General features: G+C 51.8%; 1 protein-coding gene across 1 annotated transcript in view; it reads right to left on the bottom strand.

Annotated features, from left to right (window-relative positions):
- TMEM181 (transmembrane protein 181) overlaps positions 1–8,282 on the bottom strand; it is a 47,395-nt gene extending 39,113 nt beyond the window's left edge. Inside the window, exon 1 of the mRNA XM_081139856.1 lies at positions 8,063–8,282. Within this exon, the coding sequence (XP_080995982.1) occupies positions 8,063–8,193 (131 nt within the window). The 5' untranslated portion in view covers positions 8,194–8,282. The remainder of the gene's footprint in view (positions 1–8,062) is intronic.
- Between the last annotated feature and the right edge of the window lie 5,563 nt (positions 8,283–13,845).

Raw genomic sequence — 13,845 nt, 5'->3', positions numbered from 1 at the left:
CTGGACTGCCATCCTCAGCCAACTCATCTTCTCTCCAAGAAGCAGAGCGCGAACTGAGACACTTCCATGAGTGGCTGGCTCAGTGTCCCCATCGTGCTGCCTTCCCCAGAAGCCCCTCCATCATTTGCGGGAGACCTCACCCCTTTCTGGCCTACCTGTTGCATCAAACATAGACACTTCTCATTGTCTTCACCCCTAAGAACTGATCATTAGAGGCAAGGGTCTAACTTGTATTGGTTCAAATGCTCTGTCTTGCAAATCAAGTTTAGTAATGCCAGGAGCACGGACATTCTTCTGCTCAGTAGTTATTGATGATATAAATTGGTTGTTTTTTGCTTTCTTATTGTTTTACTTGTTCCTATTATTTTTTCCTGCCTAAAAAACTACCCTAGCATGTATGTAGTAGCTGTGTTAGCTAACTATTGCTATAAAACAAATTACCCCGGAACTTTGTGGCTTGAAACATTTATTTCTCGCACTTTCTATCAGTGGGGAATTGGGGTGCAGCCTAACTGGGCCCCTTGGCTCAGCCTCTCTCAAGGTGCAGCCAGGGAAGAAACTTCCTCAAGGCTCAGCTGGGGAAGGATCGGCCCCCAAGGTAACACACGTGGCTGCTGGCGGGATCCAGTGCCTCCCGGGCTGTGGCCGGAGGCTGCTGTCGGCTCCTGCCGCGTGGGCTCTGCGTGGGGCAGCGCGCCAGGACAGACGGGCACCTTACTCCCAGCCCATATTTTTCCATGAGTTACAGGGAAAAGTTGTCTTAACATTTAAAGAACACTCTAGCTTTGTTCCCTGAAACAGAACCTGAGGCAAACATTTCCATGTGAACCTGTGGGGAGCAGTCCTATGTGAACAGCCCCCAGGGACAAGGAGAGAGGATGAGGTGTGACAGGGGCTCGGGAAGGAAGTTCCAGGGGGGAAGCTGCCAGCTCCAACTCAACACAGCTGTTTGCTCGGTCCTACAGGATCTCTCCAGAGAGACGGCGGAAACTATCCCATCTGGAACCATCCTGCTGGCTCTGTCCTGCCATCTCTCTCCCACGGGTCAAGGTCTGACTGACATATCCAGGCTGTTCCGGCCCCTGCAAGCAGCCGCGAGGGGAGCCAGGGTCTGTGGACGAAATAACCTCCTTCCTCAGTCAGCGGGGGGCTCCTAATATTAAGAAATCCCTCTAAACCTCCCTTTTAGACACGACGTAAGTCACCACGCCATCCCCCCAAGGCCAAGGAAAAAGAAGCCAAACTAAAGTCTCATGTGCAGAAATTTAACACAGAAAACTGGAAGGCACGCGTCAGACCTCACCAGAGGACGGCGCACAGTGAAGGAGGGAAGGTGACAGTGACCTGGTCTTTGGAACCAACACACACCTCCATTCCCAACCCGGGTCCTCATCCCCAAGAAGCAAAACATTCATGTCCTTCCAGAGCCAGGCACGGGTGTCGGAGGCTCCCCCTGAGGCCGGTCTTCCTCCTGACTCACCAGACTGTGAGAGCAGGCGCCAGTCTTCCCCTCACAGGGGCCAATCCAGTAAGAGGTTAAAAGATTGGCCTGGACTCAAATTTAAATTCTGAATCTCACCTGAGTATTCTATGTTCCGGACCATATAGCTTATTGAGAAACGTCCCCCAATGTCCCTGAACTCGATCTGGCTTTAAGACACTGTCCCAAAGCCAAGACAAAGAAAGGGGATTCTCAGAAGTCATGGAATGACCCGGAGCAGGTCCTAATGCCCTAACTGGGGGTTTCCAGGGTGCCACAGATGCAACTCCACCTCCGGCCTCTGGGGGCCTATGGTCACCATCTCCTTTTGACCTGGAAGGCTGCCGGAGAGGAAACAAGAGCTGCTAGTGTCTGGTTCATAGGATACAACTTTTCTCAGCTCACACACCAATACCGCATGGAGGCAGAGTCATTCTGTCATACCCGTAACCCACCTGACAGGTGGTTTGAGCAATAAACAATAACGTTCCCAACTACTGCTGCTGGGGGTGTTTAATGCTGTTAATCATAGTGCTGTGGCTTCGGGAAAATGCGGGGTCCATAAGTCCAAACAATAAACAGGAAGAGACTCTGCCTAAGAAGCTTGGAAAGCATGTGGAGGACAAGAGGTCAGAGAACATGAGAGAAGGGCATTGTCGGGGCCCCTGCAGGGACAAAAGAGAGTCCCAGCTCTGGACAGATCCTTCAGGATTACACAGTGCTAGTGTCTGAAAGGGGCACTGGGTTTGATGCTTAGAGGCCACCAGTGACGTGGGCAAGAGCAGCTCCGGGACCTGCGTGATGAGTTCCAGGGTTTGGAGCTGATCAAGGAAGAGATGGGACCACCAGGTGGCAGTGTTGCACAAGAGCGTCTGTGCACCGCACTTGGACTGGTTGCATACAGGGGGAGGTCCCTCTGAGCAGGAGACCCTCCTGACACTGGGGTCAGAGACACCACCCAGAAGGGGAAGAGGGCATGGGAACTCCCAGAGGAGAGGGGAATCCGAAAGGGGGCTCACGTGTCCAGTCACTAAGCAGCAAGGTGAGTAGACTGGGTGGCAGAGCTCCCCAAGGCAGCAGCAGGTTGGGGTCTGTTATAGCCACAGCCTTTGTCACATCCATGGCTAGCAGACGTTGGGTGCTAAAAATATGTTTATTTAGGCTGTATTTAAAGCAAGTGGGTGTGTAAGAATTTGAATGAGTCACCGGTGGCAGTGAGTGAGGCAACTTCTATGAAATAAGTAGAGAAACGTGGAGCCAGTATGCACGGACCACCTCTACCCCCCCTACAGGACAGCATGGGGAGGGGAGGCCAGCAGACACATGCTGGAGATACTGTGGTGGCCCCAGAGGAGGCTGGGCTGAGGGAACTTTGTTTGGACAGAGTTGTAAGCAGATGGGAAGAAGTCAGAGTTGAGGGAAAGACCTGAGACCTGAGGACAAGCGGGGACAATTGATGGAGGAAAATCCGAGAGGGAGAGGAGGGTGGTCAGGAGTAGAGGGGGAGGGGTGCTTCCTGGCCAGATGGGGCAAGGATAGCTCGAAGACACGGATGGATACGTCTGGGGGAGCTGACCGTCCTGGCATCCACCACTGGCCCCTCACCCATGTGTTTGCTCAGGTCCTGGGGAAACATGCAGGCTGGCCGACGGGTCGGGGGGAAACTTGCAGGCTGGCCATAATCAGAGACGGGGTTCTGCATCTTGTCCCACATAGAAAACAACAGCACCAGCCTCCCTCAGCAGGCCGGGGCTGCGGCTAACTCTAAGCTCCCGAGCATGCAAGTTCAATGAGATTCGTCTACCTTTGACACGATGGAGACAGAGGAGCTGGTTCTAAAATCAGTCTTGTCAGGGACACTGATCACTCTTCCCACCAAAAAGAAACAAAAGACAGAGAGAGATGTCGGGACTCCAGTTACAGGGAGTTGTCTCCAGTGACTTGAGGACAAAGAGAAAAGTTCGCCCAGTGAAACCCTGACACCGAATCAGCACGATGGGTCGGGGGAAACATGCAGGCTGGCCGACGGGTCGGGGGGGAAACATGCAGGCTGGCCATAATCAGAGACGGGGTTCTCAGACCTCTAAACCTGACTGTAACCCAACCAGATGTATTAATCCAAAACGGGAGGTCAGGCAGCTGGGAAGGGTGGAAACAGGAGAATCAGCCAAGCTGGCCACTGCCAGGGGCCACTGAGCTTTGTGTGGGGAGCAGGGGCCTTGGTGGCTTCCCATATTCCTGTCTGCTGAGGAGTGGATGCACCGGGCTCTCAGCCTGCTGCTCTGAACATTCCTCCCTCCCCTCCAGGGCTCTCCATCCTGGCTAAGACCCAGCCCAGCCTCATTAAATCATCCTCCTCCTCAAGGGCAGGGCCTGGGCACTTGTATTTTTAAAAGCTCCCAAGGTGATTCTGATGCATGGCCGGCATTAGGAACCTGTCTCACTAATTCCGCTGCTGACGCTGTGCCCCTGCCCACCGTCACGTGTGTTCTCCTGGGTCCGCATCGGCCAGTTGAATAAACGGCGTCTGATTCTGCACATCAGTCCAGAGCTTCGCTAACGGGAAGCCTTCACTGCAAACAGGTTTTTCTCGATATGCTGTCTAATATAGGCCAGCGAGACTGAGGGCCAGTCCCCGGGCCAATGAGTTCACCAAGGGGATGAAACGTTGCTCCCGGAAGCCTCTTGGGTGAGGGCACCCGGGGGCATCACTTCACTGGCCAAGAAAAACAAGGCCATCTTTATTGCTCATGTATTTTACAGAGGTAAAGTAATCACACGAAAAACAAAGTATGGGTCAGCAAAATGGCCAACCACAAATTCTCCAACAACTGAGCTCTAGGGGAACCATTTACTGTCCCTCTACCATTTGTGCCTTGGACACAGTCTACTGCCCACCTGGCATCCATTCCCCACATCTAGTTCCTAACAGAACCCCAGTCTCGTTCAGTTCCCTGCCACTCCTCCCTTGGGGAAACTGGCTCCACCCTCAGCTCCTGGGCCCTCTGGTTTGCTGAAGTCTGATTCCACCCCCTGGCCAGCATGTGCTCAAGAAAGGGCAAAGGCCCTGATGTCATCGAGGAGACACACAGGAGCTGGTTTTCTTTTCAACTTCTATTGAAGCATAATAAACTATGGAAAAGTACACACATCATGTGTACAGTCTGATAAATGTTCACAATTAAATATATCGGTATAACCGGCACCCAGATTAAAAAGCAAAACATTACCAGCACCCAGAAAACCCTCCCCTGCTCCCTTCCATCCACTGTCCCTCAAGAGTAACTGCTGCCCTGACTTCTAACACTGTAGACGTTTTGTCCATTTTATATGTTTTTATGTAGGTGGAATCGAGTATGCGCTCCCTGTGTCTGACTTCTTTTGCTCACATGTGTGTGAGACTCGTCTTCATTACTGCGTGTTGTAAGTTGCTTACTCGTATTGCTGTGTGATATCCCACAATGGAGCAAGCCACATGTACCCATTCTACTGCTGAGTGGCTGGCTGGTTTCCTGTTCAGGAGCGTGACAAATCGTGCTGTTATGCACATTTTAATACCTGTCTCTTGATGGACATATGTGTGCACTTCTGGAGCGGAACTGCTGGGCCAAAAGAGCTTGGGTGTCAAACAGTTTCCACAGTAAGTGCAGGGGTTTACTCTCCTGTCTACAGGGAATGAAAGTTCCATGTCCTGTCTGCACGCGCCTGTCTGCTTCACTGTTACCCTTTGGGTGGGGGTATAGTGGAGAGTCAAGGAGTTTTGCTGTGGGCTCCAAGTCATTCCTTCTCTTTAGAGAGCTAGAGAAAGCCAGCCAGCTCTCCCAGGAATGTGAGACAAGCAATAGTCCAAATGATTATTGGCAGCCGAGATAAAAAGAAAGAACTTAATGACACCACTAACCTGCTGGCTTGAGAACTCGATCCATTACCTTGGTGTTTCGGCTGGTTGCTCTGGCTTTTCTGTATCTGTATCTGAAAGCATCTTTAGTATTAAGTTCATAAAGCACTCAGGCCTCACATCTTCTTTGCTTCAGTTTTCCAATGTGGAAATAGATTACCAGTGAAATTCGATATTTCCCCAAGGACGGGGAGTCAGCAAAGGGCAGAGCTGGGACTGGAAGCCAGGGTTTCAGTCGCCCAGGCCGCTGCTTTTCTACCTGCACCAGCCGGCTCCCCCTTGCCTGGCAGGCAGTACAACTGTCATCTCTCATTTTGAGAAAACGACTGTGAGTCCTTTGATCGCATAGCTGGCGCTTTTCAGTGATGCCAGATGATGTAGCTAATATGCAAAGAGCCATGCCAGCTAACCGGGGAGGGCGAGCAGCAGCCGTCTTTTGAAAACACTGCATTAGCAGCCGTCTCCTTGCTGCACCCTGTTATGAGAAAACTGTCAGCTACGTGAGGCAAGTCCCCTGTCTTCCAGGGAAAAAAGGGCTGGTGTGTATTAGTCCTAAATCACTCACGGGAAAATGAAGATGGTGAGAAGAGTAGGAGCAAAGATTATAGTAGCAAGTTCTCCTTCCAGCCAGACAGATGCAGGAGCTGTAACTATCAGCTTCCCAATTTAGATACGCAGGAGTGCTTCCCTGAGTTCTGTAAAGGTACAACCCATTGATCGACATACACACCCCATGGAGCAGGGGAAGATAGTTCAGTGACCCAAAACCTCTCCTCACTACGAAACAGTCTCTGTGATTCAGCCTAACTATTTGGCCAACGCTCGATACTGAGAGCATTCTGCAGTGCGCTTGTTCTCGTGGCAGGAGGCAGAATTCATCACTGCCCCCTTCCAAGCACAGTTAATTTGTCTTCTGGAGCCAACTTAAGTAATGAAGTTGCTCCTGGAGTGAAGATTCCAATGCTGCTCCAGGACAGGCAGCCAAGCTGCTCATGCCACTTCTTCCACCGAAAACCCTTCACTGGCTTCACACAGGAACTCTAATCACACCCTCAGTCTGGCCTTCAAGGCCTGTTAAGACCTGACCCTGTCTATTTCTGACTACCAGTCTCCAGACACACTGGTTTCAGTCTATTCCTTGAGCATACCATGTTTTTATGGCCTCAGGGCCTTTGCACTTGTCCTTCCTCTTCTGGAACTTTCCTCTCCCAGCTCATTGTTAAGTGAGCAGCTCATTCCTCAGTTCGCATCGAATGTCACCTTCTCAAAGAGCCTTCCCTGCCCACCTTCTCTGAAGTAGAACCCCAATCACGTTTTACCATGTCACTTGGTCCACTGTCTTCCTAGCACTCGTAGCCATAGGGACCACCTGCCTAATAGCCATAAGCCCCATGACAGCAGGTACCCTGTCTGTCTTGCTCACCCCAACACCGAGAACAATAGCAGAACCATAGGAGATGCTCAGTAGCTCTTAGTGGAATAACTGGGTGAGTGAACAGGGGACGGTCCAGTTGTGGATTAACCAGTGACGTGCCTTTCTCTCCTCTGCTACCTGCATTAAGACCATTTTGCTACTCACTAGCTCCTTGGCCAAACACACGTTTCCAAGAAAATAAAATATAGGGAAAAGTAGAGTGGGAGGAAATTAGTGGGCAAGGAGATCGGAACATAACAGAAATAAGATTTGAAACTATCTGTGGGTTGTTGGGCTTTTTATACTGTCCCTCAGAGGCTGCAATAGAAAAAATTTGAGATACATCCAAAAGCTACATGGTATGATCTTGGAATTACATTAAAAAAAAAAAATCCTCAGTAATTATGACAAATGCATTGTTCAATAATAGATTGTGGATGAGCCACTGGGCTTTGGGAAAGGTTGGATGGGAGGATGGATGTTCTCCTTAGCATGTGTACACGACTGCCACCATCTCAAGGATGGCCATGCAACACACCTGCCATCCTTAAGCACGAGATTAGCATCCTGACTTTCAGGAACCTTCTGGTTCAAGCTTCCCATTTTACAGAGTCAGCGGTAACCTTCTCCGAGCCACAGCGCTAGTTAGCAACAAAACCAACCAATCCGGCTCCAGGCTCCGGCTCCTTTCAGCATACAGGGCCCATCAGACAAGTCCAGCCGCTGGCAATGGACATCCTTTCCCATCGGAACAGCAGAGCGGCGAGGAAGGGCCGAGCGCCCCGCGCAGGCCTCTGCGGGTCCCCACACCTCTCACCGTGGCCGCAGGAGAGGGGAACAGAGATGCGCACAGACAAGCCCGACCCAGCAGCTCCCCGTGCGTGCCGAGGGTGGCTTCCCACAGCACCTCCACCCGGGTGCCGCTCAGCTCCGAGGCCGCTGTCCCCAACCCCCAGCAGCACCCTAGCCTCAGAGATTGCCACCGAAGCGCAGGGACCCGAGGACCTCAGACACTGGGCGGGGGTAGCGATCATGCTGCCAGACAGGACCCGGAGGGGCTGAGCAGGCGGCCGAGGGGCCGGGGCGCGTGACCCGGGAGAAGGGGGCGCGGGAGGAGCGAAGCTGGGACCCCAGCCCACTGCGCCCCTTTAGGCTTCCAGGCAATGGAAAACGGCCCCTCGCCCGCCCACCCGATGCGCCCTGGAGCCCAGGCTTGGCCCCGCACCCAGGACCCGGGACCTGCCCCCCCCCCGCGGGGCTGGCGCCGCACCTGTAGTAGCGGTCATCGCGGAACGGCGCGAGGTCCTCCTTCAGCTCGCGGTAGGCCTCCCGCAGCCGCTTGCACAGCAGCTTGAGCTCGCCGCAGAGCGGGGGCTCGAGGGCCGGGAACTCGGCGTCCATGGCGCGCCGCCCTCCCCGCCGGGCCGGGGCCCGCGCCGCCCTGGGTGTCGCTGCCTTCGCCCCTCTTCCAGCGCCGGGGACGCGGCTCCGCGCGCGGGGCGGGGCCGCGGCGGCGCAGGGGCGGGGAGGCGGGAGGGGGCGCGCGGGCAGGCGCGGGTGGGGGCGGGGGGCGGGGTGGGGGCGAGGTCCGCCCGCCGCCCCGCCGCCCCCCGCGGCCTAGGGAGCCGAGGGCGCCGCGCCCGTCAGCCGCCGCCGGGGGGTCGCGGAAGGAAGCGGGGGCGGGGGACTCCCGCGCAAGATCTGCCGCCCAGGACGAAAATACAAAGGGCCGCGCTCGCTCCGGGCCGTACCGGGGGCGCGGAGCCCGCGGCCGGGGGAAAGGCAGGCGGGCCGAGGGCGCGGGAAGGTCAAGGCTGGAGCGGGCTCCGCGCCCAGCACCACGGACAGCGCCCGAGGCTCCACCCCGCGCTCCTCTCGGGTTCCGCCGGGCCCAACGCGAGACACCTCAAATCGAGCCCATGGTGGTGATGTCATGATAAATATTACTTTTTAACGGTAAAAGAACGTGCCCAAATGAGATGTCTCTCTCACATGTTCTGTAGCCACCAAAACAAAAAATTCTGGGCAAACCTCAACATCAGTGTATAAAATAAACACTCAACACGTCTTTCACCAACGACTCACTCAACGATGGTATCATCTCCTGCTGTGAATTTTTCCAATAGTAGTAAGTGGAGAAGCAGGACTGATCTTGCATGCATGGCAGGAACCTTTCACAAATACACACTTTGGGGGCCCAACTTACACTATTGAATCTAAATTACATAATATGGGTCCCAGGAACCTGCATTTTTCAAAGCTGCCTAGGTGAGTCTAATGATCACTCGTGTAGATATTGTCAGATTTCCCACATTTCTGCTACCTTTAGCTATGCTCTAAGTTCACCCGTTCTTCCTTGCTCTTTATTTTTATGGTCATATTTTGTTTGTTCCTTCCCCTTACATTTTAGAGCCAGTTTTTTCCTGCTAGCCACTCTCTCCCTTCAGGCCTTGCAGATATTCCCTTAACATCTGACCATCAGGCACTGTAGTTAGGTTTTAGCCTTAATTCATTAGCATGAGCATTTGTATTTAATCATCTCAGGACAAAAATGGAGCTCAAAGCTGGCTATCCTCAAAATTCAATCCAGAGACCAGCGCTGAGCACTTGGCAGAGGCCAGGCTGGGCCCTTGGCAGTTTTCAGAAACAGGAGTTACAGGGTGAAAGAGTTGATATCAAGTACTACCTTTACTCGAATCCAGGCACTTGGCCACGCTTTCTAAGTCATAATGGAATTTGGCCGAGTGAGACATGCTTGTGATGAGTGGTCTCTCACACAGGTCTTAGATAAGCCCTATCGTGGAGTTCAGGGCGGGGAAGGGCAGGCTTTGCTGCGGACGTGGTCTTGAAGAGGCTCTGAAGGAGCAGGGTGGGCAGTGAGGTGAGCCTGAGCCAGGGTCAGCGTGCTGAGACCCTTGGGAGAGGGACTGGGTTCTGGACCACGGAGCGTGGCTGGAAAAGTGGACAGGAGCAGGTGAGAGGTCTCATCTTTGTACGATGAGGATGACTTTGCACTGCTCTGAGCACCTCCCACATGCTAACTCATGCAACCCTCAAAAATGCCCTATTCAAAGGCAGATATTATCCTATTTCTGCAGGTGGGGAACCAGATACTCTCGCCCCAGTCACCCAGCTAGTGAGCGACACACCCACACAGGCTGGATGTGGAGGTGACGCCTCTCCTTATCACACTCGACCACCACTGAAGGGTTTGAAGCTGAGGAATGACATAAAGACAGGGTGTTTATTTTTAAAAGAATCGATCTGGTTGCTGAATGGAGTGTGGGCTGGGGGCAGGGAGCAGGAAAACCAGAGGGGAGGCCCCTTCAGAAGTCTGGGTGAGAGATGATGAGGGCTTGTACCAGGGTCAAGGCACCGGAGGTGGAGGGTAGTGGGCGGGACTGAGAGCTCTGGGAGGAGGCGAAATGCCGGGGACTTGGTGGTGAATTACTATGGAGGACAGAGAGGGAGGGGTCAAGGCTCCTTCATCTTCTGGCACAAATGTGAGCCCTCCCGCTGGGTGGAAAGGACAGCTGACCTGGGAGAGGAGCTCAGTAGAGTCTAGTAGATAGAAAACGAGCCGGGACTGCACCCTCCACGAGGCAGGGCTGTGCCTATTTTGTGCATATTAGGATTACTTGACTCTACAGGCATCTTTGTGATTGGCATGTAGTAGCCACTCTTTAACTACTTGTCGAGTTAATGGGAAAACGGCAAAAAATAAAAATAAGTTTGTCCCTCTGAGCCCAGCAGCTGAGTGACCTGGGTGAAGTACTTAGCCTGCTTACATTGAAAACCCCCACCTCGCCTGCTCGCAGTCTGAGCCTGGGCTGTTCTGTGTTCTGAAAATCCCACATAGCCAAGGATGTGCTTGCTGGTCAGCACACTGGCTCCTGACAGCTGATGGCTAACTGTTCAGGAATCTTGGGAGGTGATTGTTAAACACAGTCATTATTAAACATTAAGTTGCTACTTACTGCATATCTCTTTCCAGCTCCTCATTCAGTAACATTATGTTGGTTGCTTAAAGTTGGCTCTGGTGGAAACATTCACACTGTGGAAATCAGCAAAAGCCCTAAATCAACGGCTGATTTAGCTTTTGTTCATTGTTTCAAGTCTAGAGGCAATGTTAACAACACAGTTTAAATTGAAAAGTGTATCATGTCTGTGGCCATGACATCATGAAGAGCACTAAAAAATGAGGCATTTTCTTCCAGTATTTGAAAACTATTTCCCATCAAAGAAATCACTCGTGCCATTATCATCTGTATACAGTCCTGATGTTTCCCTGAACAGACATCTCTGTTGTTTCACTTCTGTCTTGCTCATAAATGTAAATGAAATATCAACCAATATTCATGTTGGAACTACACCCATCTGTCAACTGTAACCACAGGGTGGCTACGGATACATGTGTTTGGTTAAAATCAACAAAAACATTCTGTGAGAATCAACTGGCTATAATAAAGGGTAATGCGTATTTTATTATTTGTCACCGTGTGCTACACATCCTTCAATCATTACGACTCATAACGCCTGTGCGCAGACTGACGCATCCCAGGCCTGGCAGGTTTCTGGAGAGCTGATTGTTGAACACCAGCACGCCACTGCATCCACCCTTTGCTGAAAGTACTGCTCTCAAGAGGGAGCATGAAGGAGGTGGTGCCCAACCCAGAGCACGTTGCGTGGGCAGAGGTGGCGACAAGCAGGCTTATGGGGCAGCGAGGGCGCGGACAGGCCGAGTCACGCCTGTCCACGGGAGTGCGGAGAAGCTAGAGTTCCGCTGTAGTCTGCATCTCACCCTCACCACCTCCCACTTGAGCTCAGCCTGCAGGTTTGGCGGCTGGACCAGCAGAGAATTAGATGCTGCATGAGTTTCTGACACCTTAGCTTCACTATTCCCATGCTGCAAAGCTCTCTCCAAGGTGCTAGGCCTCCAGCCCTCCCTCCCCCGGGGGGATGCAATCCACTTCCTCCTCAGGATGGTTTATTTTGAGGTGGGAGAAATGGCGACTTGGTAACTAACAGCACGGCCCTGCTAGGGGTGAGCACATATCCCTGAACTAATCTCTGTTGGTAAAGAGTCGTTCTAAGTCTGCCACGGAAAACTCGCAGCTTTTAGCTCACCATGAACACTGCAGGGGCTGTTTTTGTGTTCTTTAGGGGCAAACTAAGGCAATGAAATAAAAATGAGGTCTGTAGTAAAATGTTTTCAACTGGGGTATGACCTACAGGGCCTTCCTAATTACCTTTCTCACTTCACTTCTAGTGGCTCCCAAAGGTTTTTGTCCTTGCGATCACTAGGAATGCGCAGTCAGCACGCCCTTCCCATGTTTGCAAGGTCAAAGCAGCAACGGGGGTGAGATGCACATGTTCTGGACAGCATTTGTTTCTTCTTGTAGATATTCTCACTGATGACAATTAATTCAACGTTCATGGGGGATAGGTTGGTTTTATTATGAGAGAATTCAGGAAAATTGGAAATTTGCTTATTTAAACTGAGAGACTGAATATACAAATGGACAGTGGCCAGATCATATATAAAAACTCCAACTAACCAGCCCAGGAAGCAATTGACTAACCAGCCCAGGAAGCAATTGACTAACCAGCCCAGGAAGCAAGCCTAAGTGAGACTTACCCGAAGTCAGACTGCTCTCTCTTCCGACAATCAACTTCCAACTGCTCTCTCTTCCAACTTACAACCAACTGAAGTCAAATATATACCCCTAACCGATCACAGGGATGCCCCACCGCTAATCAGCTGCCTCCAGTGTCCATGCTCACAGCCCACAACCCCCACCAGGGTGCATCTGGGCCTCTCCTTCCCTCAAGAAGCTCCCCTGTCCTCTGCCTGCCTTTGAGTCTCTGCCAAACACAAGTGATGGTGGCTGACTCTCTTGCTACAGCAAGCTCTGAATAGTATTTGCTTATCCTTGTTTGGTTGGTCTTTGTTTATTTCCACAAAAGCAAAAGGCCCCCCCACCCTGATCACTTTGAGGCAACGCTGACCCCTGGGTTGTCTCCCTGGAAGAAATGGGCACAATTTAGCATTTTTCTGGTGGCGCCTTTCAGGGCCCTCAGCACTGAGCCTCTCCCAGGTAGGTGTCACCAGGGGCTTGGGAGCCTCCCAGGAAAACACACTGAGGCCTGGTTCCCTTCTATTTAGGCGTCCCCAGGTGGACACCAGCTGTTCCCTTCCATTTAGGCAGCCCCCTAGGTGGCTGCCAGTTTCTAGGGGCTCCCAGGGGGTGTTATTTGCTATCTTTCAGGCCAGATGAAATTCTCAGCCCTTGGCTCTTTAATTTTGGCAATTGAAATGACAAGTCTTTTGCAAGAGTTCAGAAGACACTGACTTTTGCAAATCACCTACCCAGCCAAATGGAGGTCTATTTTGGACCACATTTCTGGATATGAACTCCCAACACCTGGAGAGCCCAGACCTCAGCATGGCACCTGGTAACCCACTGGTTTCAACCCAGATGAATGCTTGGTTGACCCTCACTGTTCTCTTTCCTAAATTGAGTAAAAGATGATGTCCAGGGTCCCCAATTAAATGGGAGTCAGAAATATCAACATATTAATTAGGAACAGAAGATGAGCTAGGTCAGATTGAGCCTGGCACCCTCAATCTCAGTCGTTTTAGGGAAGACTATTTACATGAGTTAGAATTACAAATTGAACAAGCTACATATTTGCATCTTGGTTGGTTGTAATGGATAAGAGCTCATTTCTGCTTCAATCACCTCAGCTTTGTGAGAAGGTACAATGTAGAAACAACACAACCAAACTTCTTACCCTTGCACTCAGCAAATACACCTCAGACTCCAGCAAGGGTCTCCTGCTTACTGGAGGCAAAGCAAAGCGGACATTTGTTGTTGTTGTTAATCCTTGCCCACGGATACTTTCCCATTGATTTTTAGAGAGTGGGAGTGGGGAGAAAGATCAATGTGAGAGAGACACATCGATTGGTTGCCTTGGTACGTGCACTTGACCGGGAATGAAACCCGCCAACTCTTTGGTGCATGGGCTGACGCTTTAACCACTGAACCAAAC

This window comes from Miniopterus schreibersii (assembly GCF_964146895.1).
Source record: "Miniopterus schreibersii genome assembly, chromosome: 6".
NCBI lineage: Eukaryota > Metazoa > Chordata > Mammalia > Chiroptera > Miniopteridae > Miniopterus > Miniopterus schreibersii.
This window is presented reverse-complemented; position numbering and strand designations above follow the sequence as displayed.